This window comes from Pollicipes pollicipes, unplaced genomic scaffold, assembly GCF_011947565.3.
Source record: "Pollicipes pollicipes isolate AB1234 unplaced genomic scaffold, Ppol_2.1 Scaffold_7262;HRSCAF=8765_pilon_pilon_pilon, whole genome shotgun sequence".
Lineage (NCBI taxonomy): Eukaryota > Metazoa > Arthropoda > Thecostraca > Pollicipedomorpha > Pollicipedidae > Pollicipes > Pollicipes pollicipes.
Window position 1 is genome coordinate 11,242,651 of NW_023597055.1, and position 26,275 is coordinate 11,268,925.

The 26,275-nt window shown below is 55.8% G+C and overlaps 2 protein-coding genes across 2 annotated transcripts; one reads left to right on the forward strand and one right to left on the reverse strand.

The window, feature by feature from the left end:
• Positions 1 to 2,204: 2,204 nt before the first annotated feature.
• LOC119113977 (40S ribosomal protein S15a) lies at positions 2,205 to 6,001 on the forward strand. The gene is made up of 3 exons (XM_037238217.1): positions 2,205 to 2,386; positions 4,388 to 4,553; positions 5,865 to 6,001. Exons 1-3 carry the CDS (start codon positions 2,254 to 2,256, stop codon positions 5,956 to 5,958), a joined length of 393 nt encoding a protein of 130 aa, XP_037094112.1. The 5' UTR covers positions 2,205 to 2,253; the 3' UTR covers positions 5,959 to 6,001.
• A 9,422-nt stretch (positions 6,002 to 15,423) lies between these two features.
• On the reverse strand, positions 15,424 to 21,737 carry LOC119113437 (uncharacterized). The gene is made up of 7 exons (XM_037237750.1): positions 21,612 to 21,737; positions 19,619 to 19,737; positions 18,942 to 19,097; positions 18,174 to 18,391; positions 16,253 to 16,447; positions 15,638 to 15,669; positions 15,424 to 15,505 (listed from the first exon to the last, which is right to left on the reverse strand). The coding sequence occupies exons 2-7, from the start codon at positions 19,716 to 19,718 to the stop codon at positions 15,424 to 15,426; spliced, it is 783 nt and encodes a 260-aa protein (XP_037093645.1). The 5' UTR covers positions 19,719 to 19,737; positions 21,612 to 21,737.
• Between the last annotated feature and the right edge of the window lie 4,538 nt (positions 21,738 to 26,275).

Genomic DNA, 26,275 nt, shown 5'->3' on the forward strand with positions numbered 1-26,275 from the left:
CCTGACCGTGGTTCAGCGCCGCCGCTCCTTGACCCCTTAAGCCGCTGCGCGCGGCCAAGCGCCCCAAGCGGAAACCCGCAAGGAGCACCCAACCGCAACGCAAGCGACAAGCCGCTAGACCCGTGTGGGGCCCCACGGGCCCCCCACGCCCCCGGATATTCTGGCCAAAGTGGAGTGTTGGGACGCGCCGTGACTGACCCGCACGACGCGCCCCTCAGCCACCAGGATCCGATCAACCCGGGGACGTGGGCGAGGGGGCACGGCGACCCCGATAAAACGAGGATGAGGAGTGGTGATAGGGCCGGATGACGGAGCAAGGATAATGGGAAGCGGAGCGGGCGGGACAAGGAGCAGGAGCTCACGTACCGGCAGGGTCGCTACGCCCTGAAAGGAACAGCTTGCGTTGTCCACCCGTTACCGGAGCTGGGACCCGAGGGGGCGCTAGTCCCCTACACCGGCCGAAGCCGGTGCCCCTGCGGGTAGCAGGGGTGTCAATTTTTGTAAATTATTTGGGGGGGGGCAAACCAAAGGCCCAGCGGCCTACCCCGCCCGCCCCCCCAAATTTTTTCTCACCGGGTTTAGCCCACTTTTTTGTGGCAAACTGCAATAGGTTACTTAAATGAGTTGCGCTGTGATAATTTGTAAAGTCTTTAATTTAAGCAGTATAGAAGTCATGCAGGGTTGGATCCAGGGAGCATGAACTGGACCTCTTCTGATCGGCACGTGAAGACTTTAGAGGCCACCTTAGGGTGCCGATGGCGATCCCCTATGGCGGCCATGGCAGGCGGCACGCATTTTGATTCTGGGAACGGGGACGAGCTTGGCCAAGAAGGACGTGGTCATTCTCATATTCCACAGCTTTTGATTTTAACCTTACGAAGCATTGTGTGTCTTATGGCGCTAGGTATGTGCAGTTTATTGCATCGTTTTTCCGCTCAGGTGTTGCGATTTGTATCTCGTGATGAGAGCAACCGTGAGTTTTCGTTCTGAGAGTGGCACGAGACGCCACTATACGCAGACAAATCAAAGAAGATGGTCTTTGTGGTATGATAATCTTTACCCCCCTTTTTGTAGTATGCCATCCAAAAACATAAGGGGGGCCAAGCAAACATTGGGAGGGCCCAACTCAACATTCGGGGGGGGGGGGCCAGGGCTCTCGCAAAAGAATACAAATCGACACCCATGGTGCCTAATATTTTTGACATGCTAGCTCCTTCATATGTTAAGCCAGTCTGCAAATTTGTGACAAGCTTTTCAAATGGTATTGCCTGGGTTGATACAATAAAAATTGGCTGCCAGATGCAGCAATTTTTAAACGTGCAAGTTTGAGGGGGCGAAAACATTCACTTTCTCATCGGCATGCAGACAGATGCCCTCTTTGTCACCCTCTCCCCTCTGCTGCACCGTCCTGCTGTCCATGACACCTTGTTGCCGCGCTGACCGCCCAGGTATCATCTATGTTGCTCAGCGCACTCGCCTTTAACCTGAAGTAACACAATATGCATGTGCTTCTCAGAATAAATATTGCTTTTATTGGATGGCTCTCAGTGCGAGCAAAACCAGACGGATAAGCAGTCCGTAAAAGACGCAACACTCCTAAAAGTGCAGAGTGCGGGGAATGTACCAGGATTGTGTTGTAATCTCGTAGAAATACCCGCCATGCATAAACATATGAAGAATTGTTTAAGAACTCAGTTATCATGTGGCGTAGGGCCCTGAAATTTAAACTCCAAGGCTGTAGTGCAAAAAAATATCTCAATATCTGCGGCCCGCGCAGCCTCGTGCTGCAGACTTTAATGCCGTATTGTCATTTGCTAGCCTTATCCCTAGTAAAATTATAATTTCGTCAATTCTTGTGAACCATTACAGGTTTTATTAGAACACAGTACCTGTTTTCTTTAACAAATGACTTGAATTCTTTTCAAACAACTAATTCAATGGAGGATACTCGATTCTTCATTTTTCAAACATGTTTTCAGTGCATTATACTGCGTTCTATCACCACTACACGGGGCTCTTCCTTTTGGTGTTCGCGAGGTAAGGGTGGACGGTGGTAGCGCGGGCTTTGGTGGTTATTGTCGAGAAATAGACAAAACTGTGTGGAAACGTGGTACTCTGAATGGCAAGCAAGATGTGCTTTCGTATTCTATGGTTGTGTGTTTGCTTTACTGTGCGTGGTTTCCTTGGGAATGATGCAAACGTTCGGTTCCGACAGGTGCTTATCCAGTACCCACGTAGTTCCGCACTGCCAAGATGGTGCGCATGAACGCGCTGGCCGACGCATTGAATGCGATTAACAATGCAGAGCGACGAGGAAAACGTCAAGTTCTTCTCAGACCTTGTTCAAAGGTTGTTGTACGGTTCCTGACTGTCATGATGAAACATGGTGAGTTGATCATGTGGCATGGATTGATGCACAGATTAAGGTGTCGAAATCAAGGTAAGTTATGCATTTATGCCCATGATGTGACATTACTATTTAACAGAGTTGAATGGCTATGCAGGCATCCATGTGCTGATTGGGGTGCTGACATAGCATTCAAGTAACCAGGGTATCAGTAATGCAATGGTTGGCATGCCTGCTGACCACTGCATGTCTGGTTTCCCAGATGTGCAAGGTTTGACTCCCTGCAGTGCCTGCCCTTTGTGCCAGGGGGAGAGGTGGTTGATGCCATGTTGCCTCAGCAGCTGGGTGTGTTCTAAGAATCCCAACAGCATGCTTGACAAACTAACCAACAGGTCTGCTAAGTGTAACAGATTTCAACAATATTTTATTCAGGCAGAGTTAAGGTTAGAATTGATATTTGGTGCAAGTTTGGTGAAGTTTTTGGGTAGTTATTTTGCAGCTGAGGTGGCTCATTTTGTTTTGGAGCAACTCAGTATGTCTGGGCAGGTGTTGAGCCAGGGCAGAGGTTGGGTGGGACTACAAAATGCACCAGTATGCAAAGGTAACAAAGTAATGGTGTTTGCTCAAAGCAGGAGCAGCCAAAGGTGTAGTGTACCTTTGGTCTTTAATACAGCATAGTTATCTTCATTGCTGCTTTACTATTTAGTCCTGTTCTGGATGTGGCTGCTCATGCAACTTCATTTTTGCTGCTGCTAATGCTGCATATGCTGAACAGGTACACAAATCATATACGTAGTGCAGAAGTGTTGATAACATAAAGATGTAATGGATAACATTGGTTGGTACATTCAGTGTGATTCTGACCTATCTTGAGCAGAACACGCGGTTGTTAGTCAGTAGGTGCAAGTCTGATTGTTTGGAAAATGTTACAGATAAATTTGCTGTTCCATTCAGGGCAGGAGCATGCCTACCCCAAATATTTTCTTCACAGGTCTGCCAGCTTTTGCAGACTGCCATGACATTGGTGTGCTGAATGTGACACACATGCCAGGGAGTAGTATGCAAGGTCACTGCGAAATTTTCAAATGATTTTGCCCAAAAAATATTGTGATAATTGAAATAATTGCTTGTTACCTTAATTTATGAGGATACATATTTTATATGGAAAGCACGCATTTCATATATTTGGTCTGATTGGATCAAATTTAACAACTAAACTGTTACCATTGAAATGCATTTAGAGGCTTTATTCTGCCAAAAGACTTTTGTAAATAAGATTGCCTGAAGGCTCAGAAAAAGGAAGTAAAGGAGATGCATGACAGGCACAGCTGTATTTGGATGCTGAATTGTGCAACAGCCTTTTAAGAATCCTATGTGTCAGGCCTTTTTGGACCTTTTGGATTTAATGAAAAGTAATCAACATAAACTGGGGAACTATGACTGTTTCTTATCCAGGAAAGTATAGGATGATATATTCAGAGATATCATGTATTAAATTGGTGCATTTGGGAGATGAAGTCAAGTGCTTTGGATGTAATTGACCTGGAAAAATACATATTTTTTTCCTATAATGAATACAGTGTCTGTGATGTGCATAGACATTGCACCAGTGCCATAACAAAGTACTGGCCTACTAAGCAAGCTTGCCTGGACAGCATCAGACTGCACAGGAAATCATTGACAGTTGATTGCAGGGTCACAGGCTCATTTGTCTTGACATCCATATTAGTTCTGTTTCAATATCCAAAATGTAAGACCTTGAAAATGTTGGTGAAAAACATGATTGGCTTCTGAACTCAGTTAATATTTGGCATTTAGGGCCTCCAGCATCAGTCATCTTATACCCTGTGTGATGTTTTGAGGTAAATATAAGTCAGCATTTCTGTTATTTGTGATGCAACTTGTGAATTTTGTGATGGACAGATACGGAAAGCAACAGCTTGCAAGGAGCTTTACCCTCTATGGCCCACCATGGCCAGATGGGGCGGGGACTCTGAACTGCGGCGTCCACTTGACCCGGGATGATGCCTCTCGCCGCAGGCTACATTGGCGAGTTCGAGATTATCGACGACCACCGCGCTGGCAAGATCGTGGTGAACCTGACAGGCCGCCTCAACAAGTGCGGCGTCATCTCGCCGCGCTTTGACATCAAGCTGACGGACATGGAGAAGTGGTGCAACAACCTGCTGCCCTCCAGACAGTTCGGGTCAGTCTGCTCGATGCGGCTGTGGACGGCGTGAGACCCTGTCCCCACTTCCAATTATGCAGCTGCCTCCCTGAAATTGTGTGCCTTAACAGAATCAAGTTAATGTTGAATAATGGTTTGCACAGATAAAACAGCAGTGATAGCCTTATTCCTTGGAGGAAAAGCAGGAGAGTGGAGATGTAATTGGGTTCATATTTTGGCAACATGCCTTTATCGAAACAATAGCTGAAGTGAATGTTTTGAATTCACTGAGCTGAGCTGGCTGTGGTCCACAGCCGGCTCAGCAGCTGAGGCCACCACAGCTGGCTCAGCTGTGGTGGCTGGCTTATTTTGGGTACCATATGTGGCCACATTAAGTATGGCACAGGCATTATGAGCTATGAAGAGCATTTTATCATCAGCACATGACAACACGGACCTCATGTCAATCGCCGCGCCGCGGCCGTCTTCATCCAAGCCCAAACACAAACACATTGCTATAGGAGGTGGCTTGAGCTGCTGCTCTGGTTAGCGCTCACAACCGCTCTGCTTGTCATTAAGTTTGTACACATGTGCTGCCCTCTTTGCAATGTAACACCCTGTATCGGTCATTGAGAAGTTTCGACGCAACCACGCGCGGTTTGAGCAGAAATCAGCAGAGTACGGTGTGTATAGTGTTAGAATGTCAAAGCGCGTTCTGCTAATTACTTCTACTTTGTAATGGGAGAGCCACAGATTTAGATCTGGGCATCTTTCAAGCATCACCGATTTGGGAGTCTAGTTTTTTTGTTTATCCAGCATCACTCGTGCTGGTGTCCGCAGCTGGAAGCGTTACGTATGTTCGCGATTGCGATCACTATGGCAACTCAGGTCTTGGCCTTGCACGAAATGCAAAGAGGCTATGTGCTGGAACGTGTAGCACCACCCTATCACACCCCACCACCCTATCACACCCCACCACCCTACCATAGTAGCTGAAGCCACCAGGTAGCTTCAGCTGCTATGCTGGCTTTGGCAGCTTGAGCTGCTGAGACAGCTGTGGTGGCTTCAGCTGTTGGGCCAGCTGTGGTGACTTCAGCTGCTGAGCCGGCTGTGGTAGCTTCAGCTGCTGGGCGAGCTGTGGTGACTTCAGCTGCTGAGGCAGCTGTGGTGGCTTTAACTGCTGAGCCGGCTGTGGCAGCTTCATCTGTCCATGCTCCGCAGCAGCCAGCGTGCCCAAAGCCCCCACAAGCAGCAGCCGCACAGGCTGTTACTGTGGTTGTGTCGGTCGGCGGTAGGTGTCGCCAGCGTCTGAGCGACCCCGAGTCTGACCGCGCCCGCCCGCCGTCGCAGGTACATCGTGATGACGACATCGGGCGGCATCATGGACCACGACGAGGCCCGGCGGAAACATCTGGGCGGCAAGATCCTCGGCTTCTTCTTCTGATCGCTGTCGCGCCGTGGCCAATAAACGGAGACCGCGCGAGCGATCCGCTGTGCACGCGTGCGCGTCCCGACAGGCACACCTTACCACCGCCGGCGTCCGGTCGGCAGCTCTAGCGGTGCGCGTCCTCTTCGGACGGTGGCCCGACAACAGTCAGTTGTTCAGATGAAATTAAAACTGAACGAGCGGAGCTCACAGTCGCCCACTTCTGGAGGAGATTTGATTGGATCCGGTCCTTTCTCACGGCATTAAATGTATGCTTTCGAGATACACCACGTAACCACCAGATGAAGGGCCAGGAAGGAGACCAAACGAAATGTAGGGAGAAAAGTAGTCTGCAGTTTGGGACTGACATAAGGTCGAAATCAAGGGTAAAGTTTTGCCCTATAAATTATGTACTTCGAGCAATACTTACTGTCGTATTTGTCGACTGCCGACCGGACCCAACCAAGTACAACCAGTGACTGGTGGTAAGAATGCCGGACTAACTGGAGGGTATTGGCTGATACCTCGACGGACCGCCGTGTGCTGTGTTTTTCTGTGATGATGCTGCGATGAGGGAAACTGAGGCTGTGAAGTCCGTACAAACGCGACAACGGAAACACCGGTTATACCGTTGCTCGCTTCCTAGTCTGTCCTGGAACGCACCCGTACTAGCGGGGGCTGGGCGTGTAGGCGTACCGTGCCTTGCTTCCTCAATTTGGGGCTGTTCCCAGGTTCCAGCCACTGTCAGATACTGAACCTCTCGTTATATTTGTACCGTGACGCTATGGGCGTCATGTGTGAGCGTGCGGCGCTTATTTATCAGTCGCGAGCGAAGAATGTGCGCTTGGATTACTCCATGCGGAGTAGTGCGATGAGCTCAGGAAGTGTGCAGCGCTGGGTGGCATGATACAGAGCTGGAAAGAGTGGCGTTCGCGCGTCCTCGCGGAGCGGCAGACGGTCCGTGGGTGCGGGTCGACCGAGACAACACACGAAGGCGGGGCGTCGCCGCAGAGGCGGAGAGTGCGACTCCAGTAGAAAAGGGCTGCATCGATCCAAAGTATTGTTGGACGCGTCTTGAGACCCGGAAAGACTTGACGAAGCGGCGATCACGTTACAGGCAGAGATGGACGTAAGTACTGTCCAAGGCGCGATGGAGGGCCAAACGGGAGACTTGCGCCACAGTAGATCGAGCCACTGAAGTTCGCCGGCGTCTGCGGACAGTGCTCGGCTGCGCCTGAACAGGTCGAGTGGGGGGGGGGGGGGGGGGGGGGGGGGGGGGGGGGGGGGGGGGGGGGGGGGGGGGGGGGGGGGGGGGGGGGGGGGGGGGGGGGGGGGGGGACGGCTGCCAACAGCGCCACGGCAGTGAAGTTGAGCCTAGGGCGGACAGGGCCGGTGGTGAGATAATTCCTGTTTTGGTGCGCGTGGCGCTCTGGTGTGTTAAGCGCAGAAGCTGGTCTTGGTCCAGCTCGGCGCCCCGAGGTCTGGTGTTTTCGGTGCGCCGTCAGGTACGTGGCGGGGGGGGGGGGGGGGAAGCCATACGTGCGGCTGGGTGCCGTGCGATTCGCTGGGTTTATCTCTGTAGCACGGGCGAGCCAACACTTGGGTAACTGTTACTACGCGTAATGCGGCTTCGGCCGCGGTTTTGGCATCAGCGTACTCGAGACATTGGGATGCGGAGGCTCGTAGACGGCCATTGCGGAGGAAACAGGTGGCAAGGTGTGCGCGGGCTTGCAGGGAGCCGACAATGTGCAATTAGATGCGCTGTGCGCATCATGAATATGCGCTAGTTAGAGGTCCTTATGCCGGTAGCGGCCATCCGTCGGCCTGGGCAGACCGCGCGACCCTAGTAGTCTTAAAAAAACTGGTAGAAACTGTAAACAGGAGGAAAAGCCGGTTCGTCGACGGCCAGCTGATGATAAATGTTTGAAACATTTTGAGATTCAACCGATCTAGTTCAGGGGAGGGAGTGGTGGCAAGATGATCAGATGTGGCCCCGCGCGAGGGGTCTGTGGTATTATTGCCGTTTGGGCTAGCAGCGTTTGGGTCCGTGGTGCGCCATCGAGCGCGCGCGGTCTGTTCGGCACGTCGCGCTGTGCTGGCGAATCCGTCCTTCGCCCCGCGGAGACTGGCATGTCTGGGGGACTCCGCCGGCAGTACACCGGTAGGCGTTTATCGCTAGGCTGTATGCTCGGCTGCGAGGCCACACCCACGGCTTTTCACGGCCACGCCGGCTCGCGTCCCACGGCCTCGCGGACACAGTCCGCCGATGACCTGACCCGGGAACTGGGTCAGAGGACCGCAACTTTGTCGCGCTTCGGCGACCAGCAGTGGTGCAGGCCGTTGGGGCTCGAGTACCGCGTGCGCACGTGCGCTGAGTAGACTGCTCGGGGTTGGGACGGCAGCGGGGATCGGTGCCCAGTCCTTGGGCGGGTCCGTGCCGACGCACACATCCGTCTTCGGGCTAATGCAAACGAAAGTTGTCCACTTTCATCATTTTATGCGTGGTCAATATACGACCACAATGCTAGAACACATTGCATGAACAGACCAAAGGTCTGCGGAGAACAAACGTCACGGGAGTGACCTAACAGTGAGGTCATCGAGGGCGCGTCACATCATCCGATGGGCCGAGCTATTCCGGACGTCCCTGATTTGGCGCGCAGCACTTAACTGAGATCTAGCTGCCACACGGGAATAGTGCTGTTTGCGCACGGTGATCTTCGCGGGGCGCGGCGAACGCCGTACCCGACCTATGGCCTCACCGTCAATTCCGCGCGCGTCGTCTGGCACCACTAGAACACAATCAGCTAGAGGACTCGTCTCGGCTGAGAGCCGGGATGTCGTCTTCCCACCGTCAGCTAACAGTCTTGCTTCGTTACCCGAAGCCTCTGCATCATCAGAGCCACCCGGAACGGCGTCGGCGCGACCCGGCGGCCGGCAGGCAGAACTTCTGGTTCTTGTTCTTGCCGCCGAGTGGCGCGCAGATCAGGCCGGGCGCGCACGAGAAGGGCAGCTTGCAGGGCTGCCCCGTGGCGATCGCGCAGGGCGGGCAGCAGTCGCAAGGTCCGGTGCGCACGCCGATCCCGTGCGGGCAGTTGAGTTCCGGGCCGCCGAGCGTGCAGATGCGCAGGGCAAGCGCGACAGCGGGCGCGGGCAGGAGGGCGGCCAGCAGCGCCACGCTCGCCGTCACGGGCAGCAGCCAGCGCGCCATGGCTCGGCGGGATCGGCCGTGGCAGGACTGATGCACGCCGTGGCCGCCGGCGCCTTTAGCCGCGGAGGCGGCGCGCCGGCAGCCAATGTCGGGCGCACCGTCGCGGTCAGGGTCGCCGGCGACGCCGAGGTCATCGGGAGGGGGGGGGGGGGGGGGGGGGGGAGCGCTGAGCTGTCTGTAATCAGGCGTCCGAGCTGAGGCCGCCAGCTGACATTGGAATGGCTTGCGGCGGGGCCCTGACAGCGGTTACACGGACCCGAGGCCGGGACCCCCCCCCCCCCAAGGACGGGGCTGGCGCAGCGGCCCTCGTGATCCAGAGGGCCGTGATCCAGGTCAGCCCGCAGCCGTCCCAGGAAGCACGCGTCATACGTAAACATGCGGAATTCGGCGTCAGGACAACATATTCAAATCCAAGCCGCCGGACAGCAACTCTGCCGCATTCCAGGTTCCACGCGTCGTTAAGGACAGCGAACCTCCAAAGTCAAATGACCACTGCGTGCTACTGGTAAGCATCAGCAGCTGTCAGCAATTTTGAATTATCAGCGATCTAGCCGGCGTCACTGTTACGTCATACTCTCTCAGTCAACGTCACTGATGGTACCCTCAACCAGCGTCACTTGTGACACCTTCTGTCAGCGTCACTGATGGTGCCTTCAGTCAGCGTCCCTAGTGACACCTTCAGCCAGCGTCACCACACAATTCCAACCAGCTTCGCTGCTGGCCCACAGGCGTCAGCGCCAGGTCCCCAGAGGCGTAGCCACTGACGTCTTCAGCCAACAGCACTGATGGGGCATCCAGCTATCGTCATCGCGGAAACCTCCACCTCCACCTCCACAGGTGGCGATGCCGGGAACGGACCTGGTGCCGGGAGCGGTGTTGGTCTGGTGCAAGAAGTGGTGCTGGTGTGGTGTGGGGAAAGGTGTTTGGTGCAGGGGTGGTGCTGGTCTGTTGCCGAGGGCGATGCTGGTCTGGTGCCGAGAGCCGTGCTGTTCTGGTGCCGAGGGTGGTGCGGGTCTGGTGCCGGGAGCGTTGCTGGCGTGGTGCTGTTGTGGTGCAGACAGCGGTGGCGGTTTCATGCCCGGGGTGGAGCTGGTTTAGTGCCGAGGGCGTGCTGGTTTGGTGTAGGCAGTGGTGCTGGTCTAGTGACGAGGGCGGTGCACTTTAAGTGTCATGGGCTGTACTGGTTCGGAGCCGAGGATAGTGTTGGTTTCGTGCTGGGGGCGGCGCTGGCTCGGTTTAGAGAATGGTGCTGGTCTGGTGCCAGGTGCGGTACTGACTTGGTGCGGTGAGCGGTAGTGGTGCGATGCCAGGGACGGTGTTGGTTTTGTGATGGGGGCGGCGCTGGTTTGGCTCGAGGGGGGGTGCTGGTCTGATGCCGGCGGCGGTGCTTTTCTGGTGCCGGGGTCGGTGGTGGCGCGGTGCGGGGGCGAAGAGGACGGTGCACGTGTTGTAAACTGGCAGACACATCAGTGGAGAATTCGGTATTCGACATCCTTCACCAGCGGATTGCAACAAACTTCGATGGAATTGTTGTCACTTTACCACATTTCCATTAGAAGATGCCAGTGCTGGTGCTTTGCCACATCGACTTTTTCAGACACCGCCAAACTGTGACGCGCGCCCATAAGCTTGGCTCACAGCAGCTCTTGTGGTTGTACCCCAGACGTCCCGCTGAGCCTTTCACCGTGGGCGACAGGGCCCCACTCACATTTGTCTGGCACCAGCGCCACTGCAATGTCGTCGCTACGCAGTGACGCAGTATCTGACGCGGTTTGGGCAACCAGACCCGTCACGTGACGCACCACCTGGAACATCTTGATGACGGGAACGGCAGCGAGGTCCGTGGACCGGGATCCAGATTTATTCGGTCGGATTCGCTGTTTATCCCCCTCCGGGCCTCTCAGTACCCCACTGGATTACAACCCCGCACCGATAATTCACGGTCATTTCGTTCTCTGGTTTACAGGACAGCCCTTCACTCGGACTCCAAATCGTCCCGCCAGACGGAGCTTAGCGGCGCTGGCTGGGCTTTGCATCCAACATTGGACAGCTCCGTCTGCTGACTGAAGCGACCAACACCAGAAACCTTCCGTTCGTCCCGGGCGCGTTTTGTCACGCGACAGCTGATACGGCTCGCCCGTCGCGAGTTCCACAGCGCAGCACCACCAGACTCGTCCGGTGGACGCTGGCTGACGTGTCGGAAGACCTGCGCCGGCCGTGCTGGGTTCCCCGCTCACGTTCGCACGACTGCGCGCCTCGAAAACAGATCAGATCACCGATGACTGGCATATGTCGGGGCCAGCGCCGCCGGCGGTCCGGTCGGGGCCTCGCCGAGGTTCTCGCCGTGGGCGGCGGGCGCCGCTGCTGCTCGTCACGCCTCGCCGTCACGCCGCGGTGTCACGCTGTCGTTGCGCCGGTGTGTGACGTGCGTGTGTCGCATGCCGGCCATTGTCTGGCGGTGTCCTCCGCCGCCGCCGCCAGCGGCCGTCCGGACGTCCGCCCCCATGGCACGCCACCGCCGGCAGGTTAAGGTCACATCCCGCTCATCCTGCTTCCGGGCTCGAACAGAGGGGGGGGGGGGGGGGGCTGTAGTGTCGACCGCCCGCGCTGCTTGGCAGCGAGCTCCGGAAACGAAAAACGTCAAGTTCGAGTTTTTTCTGGTTAGGGACGTGCGTTTGGCCTCAAGAGGCTTAACCGACACCCACCTGATTCAGCGGGCTAACCCTGTCGGCTCAACACGACGGAGGCCATGGATGGGGGGGGGGGGGGGGGGGGGGGGGCGGCTGCAGCAGCAGAATACAGTTCTGGGTCAAGGCCTGGCGCGGTGTTTTGGGTCATGTGCCGTCGTCGCCGGACACTGATGGTATCTTGAACATAAGGCGATTGGATGCAAAAAAAGGTCCGGAAATTCCCTTGCAAGCAATGATTAACGGCTTGCTATTTTGCGCTCCAGTCGTGAAAATCCGTTCTGCTTCCAATGACAAGATTCCTTTTCTCGGAAGTACTTTCCGAAAATCGAGATTTTTGTCTCGTTTCAAGAACGCCACCCGTGATCACAACGTCGACGAAATGACTTAAATCTTTGCAGCTTAATAACCACAATCAGGCCCGATGCGCACAATACCAGTGAAGGCGAACATGCTGTTGTTCTGCACAAACATTGAGGGCTATCCTGAAGACCCATCAACAAAGCTTTTGCTTTTGGCTGCATCTAGTGCCTTAATGACCTGGAAATAGCATTTCATGTGCCAACGGAGACGCGCAACATGGACGAGGGGAAGAGAGATGTGGGGCGGGGAGAAGCGGGGGGATGCGACAAGGACGTGTTCTCCCACTTTTCCGGAAACCAACATTATTGCGGCGTTGGTGAGGGAAGACGCGTCTCAGAGTCTTCGGCCCCACACTGGACCGCAGCGGAGCGGACGTCCCTGCGAGTTAATGATGGGTCCTTATAGTGCCATCACGTCCGAGGCCAGCTCTCGTTGGAGGGAAAATCCACTTACTGTGATCTTTGAGACACTATACGCCTCCGCCTCCCAGTGGATAACCCGACATGTAGTGCGATTTCCTTTAAAAATGTTCCTGATTTTGACCGGCAGCAGCGCCTGAGCACGGCCAGCAACCCAGCCAATCCACATCGAACAACGCCAAGGGCGCTCGCATAGGATCTCGGCATGGCCACCAGCAACGAAGACCCGAAGAAACAGCGCATCGGTACCTGCCCTCAGGCATTGCACTGTACTGCAAAACAATGTGCTGCAAACACACACACGCACACTAGATAAAACACTATCACCACGTGGTTCGGCGTCAGGGGCCGGCCACCTGACTGCAATCGACAGCACAGTTGACCGCGACAAGAGTACAATGAGTTAACATGATCGGGATATGGCATCGAGCTCGCGGCGACCGGCCGAGTCCGACGAGACAGCGCCGGGCCCGCGGCGACCGGCCGGGTCCAACGAGACACCGCCGGGCCCGCGGCGACCGGCCGGGCCCGACGAGACAGCGCCGGGGCCCGCGGCGACCGGCCGGGCCCGACGAGACAGCGCCGGGGCCCGCGGCGACCACCCCGGTCCGACGAGACAGCGCCGGGGCCCGCGACGACCGGCCGGGGAAGCCCACATCACAGCCAAACCACCCGCGCGCGCCGCCGCTTACCGCGCCGACCGGCCCGGGGCGGCGACAGCGCCCCTGCCGCGCCGGCCGCCCCTGCCGGGGGCCGCCACCCTCCGCAAGCCGGCGGGAGCACGCCTCCGCTCCGCAGGCCAGCCGGGGGCCTGCACACATCACATCGCGGCGTGTGCCGAGCCAGCCTGCCGGGGGAGCGCTCGGCCGAGCCTGCGCCTGGCCTGGCCCAGCCCAGCGGGCCCGCACCTGCCGCCGGCGGTCGTGCGGCGGGCAGCGGGCTGGTGGGGAGTCCCCTGGCGCGCTGCGCCGGCGCCGGCGGCCGGCTGCAGGACGCCCGGCGTGCGGAAGTCGGGGTCCGCCTCGGCTCCAGTCCGCCGCCGTCGCTTCCGACGCGCCGTCGGCGCCCGTGGAGCGGGCCACTGTCGATCGACAGAGGTGAGCCGGTGACGCGTGGGGCACGAGCAGCCGCGGAAGTGCCGGCATCAATGGACTGATCAGGCGGACGTGGCGGTCAGGTGGAAGTCGGGCCACTGATTAGGCGGAAGTCGGGCCACAAAGAGAGCAGCCGATGCGAACCAATGTAGGTCACACAGACAGCGACCGGTGCACCAACCCTGACGCGACATCGCTAAACGGAGGCAAGACACTGGCCCACCAACCCTGATAAGCCACAGCTGTTCATCAGATGCAGGCATGGGGGATGGACAATTCCTCAGTCACTACAGACCAGACAGAGGCAAGCCACTGACATGCCGCCTCATCAAATCATATCACGTTCAGCGGGCGGCGTCAGGCCGGCGACAAAGCCGCGAACCCACGCGGGGCAGACCGACGGCGCCCAGGCGACGCCCCACGCCACCCCTCCAGGGGCCAGTCCAACGCTCTCCCGCCACGACGACTCACCTGCCAGGAGCCGGAGCGTGCCGGTGGCAGGACCCAACCAGCGCGGACCAGCGCGGACCGGCGCGGACCAGCGCGGACCCGACCCTGTGGCGGCGCGAGCAGCCGGCGGGCGGCGGCGTCCCGGCGGCGCAGCTCCGCCGCTCGGCCGCTCGGCCGGGGCGCCCGGGCGGCGCGGCGCGGGACGGCGCACGGTGGCGAGGCGCGGCGCTGCGAGTGTGCGGAGACTCTACGCGGCGTGACTAGAAGGCCAGACGGTGAGGCGGCCGCCGGCGCCGGCGCGCGAGCGAGCGAGCGGCCGGCCCGCGCGGCCCCTCCGCAGCGCGAGGACGCCGCGGAGCGGACCGGCAGCCCGGCCGGCCCGGAGGCGACCCGCCGCGGTCCGACGCCGCGTCCCCGGACAGCGGCCAGGCACGCTCGGCTAGCCGGCGGCGGCGGCAACGGCGGCGGCAGACCGGGCCGGGCCGCAGCGCCACCTGCCGGCACGGGCGACGCAGCGTCAGGCGCGGCCACGCTCGCCACCGCGGCCGCGCGGCTGCTCTGCGGCGCCGGGTGACTGCTGCGGTCACGCTTATCGGCGTCCAGATCTGTCACGCCGCGTGTGGCCGCCGAGGCAGCAACACGGCTGGCCGTCACTCGCCGGGTCACGAACCAGAGCTCGCACGCCGAGTATCGGCTCTTTCGAGCCCAACGGACAGTGAAGGTTCTTGGTACTTTGGTGTGGCTTTATGCCTCTACATACCTTTACATAAGCGATCACTGCTGGCTTCGTGCCTCCTATTTGCAAAAAGCACAGCTTTGGCACAGATAGCAATGCGGTACAACGTGCAGCATGTAACAGACTGCAGTCTCTGTACCCTAACCTTGATGTATGTAACAATATTGACGTCCTATTCGGCATCTCGACGTCGACCAACATGCGTGTTGATGTGTGGACCGGAGTGAGCTGTTCATCACTAGCAAGTACACTTACGCACACGTTGGTCGGCGCGTCGTTTTCTATAACCCCGGATGCGTCGTCCCAGCGCCAGATGACGATGCCGATTTGGGCTTTGGGGCGCCCCCCCCCCCCCCCCCCCCCGGCTCGCATCCCATCCGGCTTTCCAGATGGTCCACACCCTGTGGCCACCCCTGCCGCTGGGACTCTTCACAGTCTGCAGCACCCGAGAGCCCGCCTCACCCAACACCCAGACCACGGCGCCGCCCCCCTCCGGACCACACTCTCACCGGCGCCGTCCCCGTCACGTCTTGGTGGCGAGCTTGATGCGTCGCACGGGCGGCCGCGGCGCCGCGTAGCAGTGGTCCTCCTGCCAGGCGGGCCGGCTGGGGCCGGCCGGCTCGGCCGGGTCGGCGCCGGCCGCCAGCCGTCGGCGCACGGCCTCGGCCAGCCGCCGCTCGCCGCCGGCCGTCACCGTCCAGCGGCCGGCCGCCGAGCGGCGGAAGCAGTCGCGCCGCGCGCCCGCCAGCAGCGCCTGCTGCAGCCACGTCTGCCGGCAGCGGCGGCTCCGGTCGGACGGCGGCCGGCGGCGGGCGCCGCGCGCGCGGCCGCTCCGAGCGCACGGCAAACGCCGACCACCGCCACGGACGTGAGCGAAACGGCGCCGCGCCACGGCTGTTTTGACTCACTTTCGCCAAAACCGCGTCTCGCAAGGGTACGCCGTCGACATACAGTCACCACGTGGCCGACACGACTCGGCGAAAACCGGTTAGCCCGGACGCCGCAACGGCAAGAGCGACAAGACACGGCCGCCGCGCGGCGGGCATCACGGGAAGCTTCAGTGCAACTAATTACGAAAATTAACCGATCGATCTGGGGTTCGGTAGTTGATCAAGTTCCGATTTCTCTCGGAAACACATTTCGGCTTCATACATAATCCAAAACCTTCCTGAAGAACGACATAACCGCTCGCACCTCTTTCCTTCTGCTATGCACACTGCATTCCCAGCGCCATTCCCACTGCATTCCCAGCGCCAATGCCAATTAAACCCTGCTGGCGCCGCCAGACGTCCGCTCGAGGCCCGCACGTGAACGTCCCCAAACACGAGCGCGCCGGCGCGTGCCCTACGTACCTGCAGCTGCGCCTGCTGCCGGAAGAAGGGGTACTCGCGCCGGACGAAGGCGGCCACGTGCGCGACCGAGACGTGTCGCTCGGGCGCCGAGCAGATGGCGAGGGCGGCCAGCTCTTCGGCCGTGAACGGGGGCCGACGCACGGTGTCCGTCCAGCCGAGGCTGGCCACCAGCCGGGGCAGCACCGAGCCCACCGCCTGCCGGAGAGCAGCGCGGACGCCGGTTACAAGCGTGAGCTGGCTGGTTATCTGAGCCACAGACGGAGAGGCGTGGTTACAGGCGTGAGTTGATTGGTTATCTGAGCCGCAGACGGAGAGGCGTGGTTACAGGCGTGAGCTGATTGGTTATCTGAGCCGCAGACGAAGAGGCGTGGTTACAGGCGTGAGCTGGCTAGTTATCTGAGCCGCAGACGGAGAGGCGTGGTTACAGGCGTGAGCTGGCTGGTTATCTGAGCCGCAGACGGAGAGGCTTGGTTACTGGCGTGAGCTGATTGGTTATCTGAGCCGCAGACGGAGAGGCGTGGTTACAGGCGTGAGCTGGCTGGTTATCTGAGCCGCAGACGGAGAGACGTGGTTACTGGCGTGAGCTGATTGGTTATCTGAGCCGCAGACGGAGAGGCGTGGTTACAGGCGTGAGCTGGCTGGTTATCTGAGCCGCAGACGGAGAGACGTGGTTGCCGGCGTGAGTTGGCTGGTTATCTGAGCCGCAGACGGAGAGGCGTGGTTATTGGCGTGAGTTAGTTACGTGAGTTACGGACGGGGAGGCGCGAGTTACCGACGTGAGTTAGTTACGTGAGTTACGGACGGGGAGGCGTGAGTTACCGACATGAGTTAGTTACGTGAGTTACGGACAGGGGGGGGGGGGGGGGGGGCGTGAGTTACCGACGTGAGTTAGTTACGTGAGTTACGACACGGGAGGCGTGAGTTAGCTAGTCACCTATCGCAGACGGAGCAATGCAGCGACCGGTGCGGCAACATTCGGCCATTTGGGTGGCCAGGGTGCAAATGTTTGTCATACTTTTGCACCCTTGGCTCGTGCTCGCTGGCTGATGCCACTCCCCTTGCCAAGGTTTCGCCAAACAACAATGAGCTGGATGGCGGCCAACTCGGCATCAAAGCAGCTCGAGCTTGGCTAATCGGGCGGCAGGTCACAATGGCTGGGTTTGGGGTCAGAGGGCAACGGAGGTCAGAGGGGGGTCAGAGGAGGTCAGAAGGGGTCAGAGGGCAACGGATCAGCAGTGCCGAAAGGTGAGGATGGCGGCTGCCGAGCGGACAGAAGTCTGCTGATACGAAATTACATGTATACCCTTGACACCCACGTGGATAGATTTTTGAGCTCTGTTGGTGACACGTGGCAGTACTCATATAGGGGGACGACGGGGGGGGGGGGGGGGGTCACACGTGTGCACAGGAGACACGTCGATGTAACAACGGTGGGCAAGGCGCTGCCGTTGGGACACCAGCCATTCCTGAGTAAGAACGGCTCAAACCGCACCAGCAGACAATGGGGAAAGCTTACACCTGACCACAAAACACGCCGGTGGCCGCAGGAAGACACGGGCTGAAACGTCACACGGGCTGACTCAGGAAGGACCAGTGCACGAGTGCTGAGTACCGGGTACTGAACAATGAGCACCAAACACAGTGCACCGAGCACACTACACTGAGCACGGAGCACAGTACACTGAGTACTGAGCAAAGTGCACTGAACACAGCGCATCGAGCACAGTGCACCGAGCACCGAACACTGGGCACAATACACTGGGCACTGAGCACCGAAGACTGAACACCAACCACAGAGCACCAGCAATGACCTGCCACGCCACGGCGTAAAGAGCACACGTAAAGAGTCGGGTCGTCCGCGCACGGCGGCCGGTACCGCGTGCACGCGCGCGGCTGCCCGCGGCAGCGAGCGGCGACGTACCCCGGAGTCCAGCGGCGCGAGCCCAGCCGCGTCGACCGAGTCCAGCAGCACGTCCTCCTCGCCGTCCTCCAGGAAGCGGTCCGGGTCGTCCTCGGCGTCCTCGCACCCGTCGTCGGGCGGGTCATCGGGGTCGCGCTGGCGGCCGCGGTGCTCGTCGCCCTCCGCCACCGTGTAGTAGTAGGAGCTGAGCCAGCCGTCCAGCGAGCCGTCCGCATCGTCTGGCGGCGCGGCCGCGCGCGTCAGGCGCCGCGCACCGCCCGAGGGCGCCGTCGCGACGCGTCACCGGAGACAGCAGCGGCGCGGACCACCGCGACCGACGCGAGGCGCGGAAACGTGACGTCAGCGCTACGGGCCACGCCCGGACCGCCACGACGCTGCCTGCAGCCGTTGAACATTATTGCATCCATATCCGCTTGCATCTACAAACATCCATGCTACGCGACAGCACCTCAATGTAGTGCGTCTCATCAGGGCGCATTGCCAGTTCAGATCTGCCAGGGCACAACGCCATATGACGTCAGAACAGCGTGTTGCTGGACGGTGTCTTCACATGCGGTGAAAACTCAATGACGCGTCATTATTTCTAGTCTGTTTTCCTGTTTTAGAATTCAAATAGGCACATCATTACAATGCAACACGTCACAAGGAGACCCCGTCGACAACACCGCAATGTACCCGAAAACAGCGCCGCATCACGCCCCATTCGCAACACGCATTCCGCAGCCACTGCGTGCGGGCACCCGCGTGGCTGCCGGTCGGACCACTCACCGGCGCCGACGAGAGAACGGGCGGGAGCGCGCGCGGGCAACAGGAGGGCGTCGCAGTCGTCCGGGTCCGGGCCGGGGTCCGGGTCCGGGTCCGGATCGGGATCCGGCTCGGCGAACGGCCAGTCGTCGCCGCCCTGGATCCCGCTCTGGGCCATGGCTGAGGGGGGGGGGGGGGGCAGGCCGTGTCAGTCGCGGTCCCACGCGCACACGGCAGTCAGGCGCGCCCGCCGATGCCCAGTGATGCTCCCGTCGGAGTCACACAACAGTCAGATGGTGGTTGTGGTTCGGAGCTGATTCTGTAACTGTCTGATTTGTGGTGAATCAAAATGATTCAGCACATGAACCAGATAGTTACAGGAATACAACCAGTGTATAATGTGGTGTGTACAGGACAGTGTGTGTAGCACAATGATGCTTTGATGCAAATGAAATGACAGTGATTCTACATGAGTGGATACAAAACTAACACACTCTGAAGGCATAATGAACAAACAACCTTGGAGGAAAGGTTCCTCTCATTGAGGCAAGCAAGAATAAAAAGAAATAACCACCACATGCATGAGACTCACAACAGACCATGGGGACATATCCTAGAAACACACAGCCATGCTGAATATATAAACTGTGAAATCATGGTTGATGTGAAAGACAAACACCAAGAGTAGCATGGACATATACCTATTGCCAGAGGGTCTGCTCCACAGTAGGCATCAAGCTGTGAGTTCTTGTCCTGGCCATTCACAGCACCGCCCTTGGCTTTGCTCGATAGTCTATCCATGGCTTGAATGACCTGAGTCCTGAAAAATAGCACTATTACATTTTCATGCCTGTGAAAAACCATTCAATCAAGTTCTTCACACCATGAAGACCCTGGTAATTGCAGGGAAAAATAAACACCAATGTGGATGCAAGACTGACTTACAAGTGATATGATGAGAATGAGCAGAGCACTTGCCACTTTCATGGTGCAAGCACAGAATATCAACAGTTCTAATCATAAAAATGTCTTGGTGTACATCTTAAAATGAACAGAAGAAAAAATGACACAGTTAAGCTTTGTACAAAAAGAACATCTTTTTGTGACCACAATATTTGCTTGTCCCACTTTGGAATGAATGTTGCTTGGCTCAGCATTCTCAACCAAACTATATTGCCATCAGGTATTGCAGAGATACATAAAAAATAAATATTCACCATGCAAATTATCTCCATGGAGACAATCACATGGATAATGTTCACTTAAATATCAGAATGCCTTCAATTCTTGCCACATCAAAGACTTTGGAAACTTTCTGTGATTGAGATCATAAAGAAGACAGTTGAGCATTCCTTCTTTTCATCTTGACAGGAAACAGCTCATTCTAATGAACGTGCAGGGGCATCATGTGAACCAGCACTGTGTGGCATGCCTGAAAGATGGCTACTTGGCTCAATTCCGTTTGCAATACATACACATGCTCTTCCTGCCAGGCAAAAAGCAACTTAAGCTGGTAATATTTGTGGATAACACAAAAGCATGTTTCAGAATCAAGTATGAGACATAATCAAATCATACAAAGCCTGTGGCACCACTAGCACCTGACACCACTTCAACACCAAACCCTGCCCACCACTGTCATCCCACCAAGAAGTGACTGGCCATCTGTTTTTCTCATGGAAAAATGACCATGACTCAGCAGAAGAAAAACTTTTGGAAAGTATTGCTTGATAATAATATCTTCTTGTTTTTGTTTATTTGTTTTGGTTGGGTCAGTGATTACAAAAGAGTTCTGATGCTTAAAATTGTTTCAACACTACCTCACTTGTCATGTCTTCAGCATGGCAAAACAAAGCTATCAAGCCATATATTTAAGCATGAAAACCATGCCATAGTTACATGGTTTTGTTTATTTATTGTACCATAAACCACCTTAAAGCTTACCAGGATGGGCTGGGGAATTCAATACTTATGCACCATAACCATGCATGCATTACACAAAAACACCATATTAAAACTTTTATTATCCTTCAAAATAGAATTCATTTTTTCAAGAAAGGAAATGATGGTCTATCCAAGGCCCTGCATAAAAGCTACCAGTCTTGACCAAAAAATCCCATTACCAACTACAACATAAACCCTCATACAGCACATCAGGTTCCATGCCATTTAGAGTCCAAAGTAATTGGGCAACACCAGTTTAGGAATTAGAACTGCATAAATTGCACTGATGAATTGACATGTAGGATACTTATGCCTCCCTTAGCCCTAAATGAATGCTATTCTTCACATGACATAGCAGAACTTGAGTTGTGCAGATCATCATCAAATCAAAATACGAGGGCAGATTTGCAGCACAATACACATCAAGATGCTTCTGCATTTGAAAAAAAGAGATAGCCACCTTGTAATGCTTTGCAACCGCCCTTACTGCCGTTTTTATGAAGCTCACTTACTCCAGTCATCCATGCACCAACAGCAAGGGCACAGTTTCTCAAAAAGGATCAGGGGGCTGACTCCTGACAAATTGTGAAACCTACCCCGAAAATTCGCCGATACGCAGGCGTCTCCCCGGGTTGCGTCCACCTAAAAAACAGCATGCTAAAATACACATAAGCAAACGGAGGGAATCACGTGTCCAACGCTTTCTGGCGGGCTCTCCGCACCACCTCTTCGTATTACATTTTGACTCACCGCTGGATCCTTATTGCGTTGCAAGAAGGTGTGTGTCTGCCAATCAGTCAACCCCTACAATGCCTTCTGCCCCCCGTACTCATCATTCAAGACTCATGCCAATTCCGTGCGCTGCTTCCGTCGGTGTTTCCCTTTGCCTCAAGGTCCTATATACAGGAGTTGTGGTCATTCCTGCATGTCACCAATTTAATGACGTCATTGTTTTCAAGTGACGGGATAATCGCAATACTTAAGCCAGCCTAAGGAAGAAAGCGTCTGACATCTAAAGGTATTAAAGCCAGCATCGAATTTGATGAAACAAGCGCAACCCTTAACTTTTGGTATACTTTTAAAGTGAAAAAGACAGCTGTGGACAGAAAAACTCTCGGTTTAGTAAATATGCTTCTCAATGCGTCATTGTTTGAATACGTCATCGTGCCTTGCATAACATTGATTGAGAGCCAATGGACCTCGTTTTATTTAGAAATCACGCTCACGAACGCCAGTTGTAAACGCCTCCACGACTTCATTTTTCTTCGCCTTGATCGCCACATGGCTTGTGGAATTACAGGACTTGAATGCAGGGGCGGGATATCCGAATGGCGCGTTCGACCAAGCGAAAATTATTCAACGAATAAACATCTCTCCGATAATCATCCGCCGAGATTCTCCATTTTTACTGGGCCGGTCCGGAAATGATGCCCCACATAAGTCTCCATGCGCCACCTACAGCCAACGGTCATAGCTATGCATATCGAAAACAGCTTCTCCGTCTGGACCATGCTTTGAAAATTCCCCGCGATTCTCTCCCGCTACGGAAAATTATCCGGGAGAATTTTCCATGACGGCAGTGCCGAACGCCGTCCCGGAAAATTGTCCAACATTCTGGATAATTATCCGAGATTATCTGGCGGCCGAACGCCATTGAGATGTCGGCACGGGTGTCGATTTGCTTTTTCTTGAGTACCCCTGCCTCCCCCCCCCCCCCAATATTGAGTTGGGCCCCCAATGTTGGCTGGGCCCCCTAATGTTTTTGGCCGGAATACTAAAGAGAAACGAAGGTAAAAGTAAAAGTGAAAAACCCTAGAATATGGGGGTGACCTAAGTCCTTCATTGTCAACCCCATCCTCGTCCCACAACCAAAATGCGTGCCTCCTCCCATGACCGTCACAGAAGAACGTCATCGGCACCCTAAGGCGGCTTCTTAAGGGGTGCCTTCATGTGCCGATCAGAAGAGATACGTGCGTCCAGTGTCTGCCCCCTGGATCCAACCCTGCATGCCTTCTATATGTACTGCTTAAGTTAAAGACCTATAAACTATACAAATATTAAAAGCGTATATTGCGTTCGATCAAAATGAAGTGGGCTAAATCAGGTTGATAAAAATGGGGAGAGGTTGTGGGGCCTTTGGTTCGGCCCCCAATAATTGACACCCCCGGATGGAGGGAGGGGGGGGGGGGCAAAGACTACGAAGGACCCCCAAACCGACGAACCCGTATGTTTAGGTACAGGCGCAAAGCCAGAGCATTGGCAATGGAGAGGCACACAGGTTTGACAAAGCCCCCCCCCCCCCCCGATAACAAAAGCCTCTTTCAAACGAAAATTAATCGAATATGGCCCATGTGAGGGTACGTTTTTATATTTTGCATTTTAACCTTCCAAGACTGGAATTGAAGACGGAAGCTACCGCGAAATCAATTTTGTCCATTTTTTTTTTAGTCAGTTAACTAGAGAAATCATGCGTTAAACAACAGCATGAAATGAACCACCGGGCTCTTCGTTATAGAACGGTCCAATGAACTTTTTCTGAAGCACTAAAACTTACAAGCTTTGTCGGAACCTTAAATTCCATTAACATGGCCAGGCAATGCTTGTCTGGAAATGTTCAACTTTCAGTCGGATTAGTGATTTAAATTAGGTAGCGTTGTTTTGAGCATGCGCGCTCGCACATCTTCGCAAAAAATCTCGACGCAAGGCGTTGTTGCCTCCGTAAACCGCGCAGCGTCAGCCCTGCGGCTAACACTAAGCCGTGGCCTACGGGTAGACGAAAATGACACATTCAATAGAAGTACCTTAAAACGCTTTAAAACTTTGGACCGTACATTTAGAAGACAGTCGGGCGTATCTTTCACCTGCGCGAATGTTTGATTGATGAATTGAACGGCTTTACAGCACCACTAAGTGGTGCTGGAATCTGAGGGCAGAACTGAAGGAGTAAGGGTAGAACCTTCATTTTCATGTTGTTGTAGCTGTTAAACTGTCCAGAGGACAGCCCCAAAGTGATAAAAAAGATGCTTCCGGCCTGACCTTTGAATGACACGAAATAGTTTCCTAAGGCATTTAAAAGCATCATTCCACGACGTTTGCTCTCGCGCGCACGGCACCCGCCCCCTAGTGTTACCACAAGCTACCATTGCCGTTTACGATCATGTGAATACTTGACTTAACCATGTTACCATTAGTGGCCAGCGCCGCTCGGTTTTGCGGAGACTGCAACTCAGGTTACCGCCGTCCTCGCTTCCGAGACTGCGCATGCGCAGGCTCAAGCCTTTTGATGATTTATTTCACTAGTCGATAATGCAAAAGAATAAATGTTCTCAGGCACACATGGGATGGCCTCGTTTGTTTCCGAACTCATTTCGACGCGCTCTTTTCAACACTAATGCGACCCCTTATTCCTTTCCGGCTAGGGCAGGAACGAGAGGTGCACGATCGACCCACGAGACAGGACGGTGATATATTACCTTATACCTCATTTGCGTGCTGATATGGGAAAACGACGCTCTTCTACTCGCGCGGCCAATATGTTTGACGCACTCCCGGACCATCCTCGAGGTTTCCCGGCTATCTCTTTCCCAAAGCACTCGCAGAGACATCTCGTGGGACACCTACGGATGTCACGATCTGTTTATGCGGCAGAGTCGTGACTTGTGTGCATTTTCGTGTGCTTCAGTGCGTTTGCGTTAGATGCCTGTCTTTGCCCTTATGACCTACACGATACGCATCTTTCTGCTGTTGATGGGTATTAATAGCCCGGAGTTCATTCGGGATTGTCCAAATGGGATTCCCGGGATACGGTAATCCCGGGATTCGGCGTTACCAAACGCACACCAATCAATCTATCAACGGAAGGAACTAGGGAAGCAGCTACACGAAGAACTAGGGGAGCAGCTACACGAGGAACTAGGGAAGCAGCTACACAAGGAATCAGGGGAGCGGCTACACGAGGAACTGTCACGTCAGCTGCGACCAGGTCCAGATGCCGACCGGGAAACTCTCCGGCTTCCCGGAAGCCGCCCTCAGTACAGCAGGGCTATATGAGCATCGGGAACACTCGTGGATCGAGATCAGTGGTGTGCAGGGGCGGGTAGGTCACAGGTATGGCACGGGTATGATGGTATGGCACACATATGATGTGCGGAGGCCGAGACAGGCGTTAGCACTGTGGGAGGATCGGGAGGAATGCTTAAAAGTCGGGAAGAATGCTGAAACCCTGTCAGGAATTTCAATGTAATCAATCTCAATCATCTGAGACTGGATTTTCTAGGATCGAATAAAGCGGGAGTCTTAGCTTACCTCGTAATAAAACAAATAAGAGCAGTCAGCATGGGAGTCCGAACAGAGGTTCCGACGGCAGGTTGCGTCCGCCCGGAGACCGATCACACGTCACGGTGTCAATGTCACGACCGATATTAGAGTTCGAAATAGTGCTTCACACGCAACAGCCTCGAAAACCGTGCGTTATATTAGGAGATAACATCGAGTCGATCAGATCACCCGGGAGTTAACATTCCGTCGCTTTGTAGTTTACTTTTTCCTCCCGCAATCATTTCCTAGCCCTCACAACAACTCACTCTACATGCACAGATTCGTTTGCGCTCTTTACAAGCATCAAGCGCATAATCGTCGCGTTCTCGCAACAAACGGTTGGTGCAAATGAACCCATCGACATGATCATGGGCTCCATGGCAAAACTTCACAACGCACGCCACCCACGTGCAAGACAGTGCGCAACATCCCCACAGCGTGACAGCATCCTACATACGTGGCAGTCCTATCGAAACGCTGGTAGACATTCGCTGCGCGCGTTCGAAGTATCGCACCGGAAAGCTCCTAAACTGACACCGAGCACCCGACAGCAAGAGCCGCGCCCGCGCTTGTGCTCGCGCTCGCAGTGCAGAACCCGCTGCGATTGGCCAGGGGCCAGACCCGCAGACCAGGTTTGCTGAACGACGCCGGGTTAAACCATTGCGAAAGTGCACTTGTTACGCTGACGCACGCCAACCGCCTGCGCTGAACGTCATGTGTTGTCGGGCCACGCGGCCGCATCGGCTGCAGCGTCAGGCCTGCGATGGTCGTCATGCCTTTATTGCTCAGACGCTGTCAGAAACACGAACCCGTTCTCGGTATCGACGTTCTCGAGCTCGCTGCCGTAGATTTCACTCCGCGGGCGTCACACCGACAGGACACGAAAGGGCTGGGTGAGTCGTTCCGATTTCCAAGGTCATGCTGCAGGACACGGGCCCCCGTTCGTGTCCGGACTGGTCCAGACGAGCCGGAACGCGTCCGCTACACCCCAGAGCTGGCTACGGCGCCCGAGCACTTCCCCACGTCGCCGCAGCACGTGTCCACCGCAGCACCGGACGCGTCCACCGCAGCGCCGAGAGCGTCCACCGCACCCCAGC

What these genes read in the sequence shown, in the direction of transcription:
- LOC119113437 (XM_037237750.1), bottom strand. Translation starts at nt 19,718, where the DNA reads ATGGATAGACTATCGAGCAAAGCCAAGGGCGGTGCTGTGAATGGCCAG. An exon ending in CCGTTCTCTCGTCGGCGCCG is followed by an intron (nt 18,392 to 18,941) that starts GTGAGTGGTCCG and finishes CCGCGCCGCCAG; the next exon opens with ACGATGCGGACGGCTCGCTG. An exon ending in GGCAGCAGGCGCAGCTGCAG is followed by an intron (nt 15,670 to 16,252) that starts GTACGTAGGGCA and finishes CGCTGCCGGCAG; the next exon opens with ACGTGGCTGCAGCAGGCGCT.
- LOC119113977 (XM_037238217.1), top strand. Translation starts at nt 2,254, where the DNA reads ATGGTGCGCATGAACGCGCTGGCCGACGCATTGAATGCGATTAACAAT. An exon ending in GACTGTCATGATGAAACATG is followed by an intron (nt 2,387 to 4,387) that starts GTGAGTTGATCA and finishes CTCTCGCCGCAG; the next exon opens with GCTACATTGGCGAGTTCGAG. An exon ending in CTGCCCTCCAGACAGTTCGG is followed by an intron (nt 4,554 to 5,864) that starts GTCAGTCTGCTC and finishes CCGCCGTCGCAG; the next exon opens with GTACATCGTGATGACGACAT.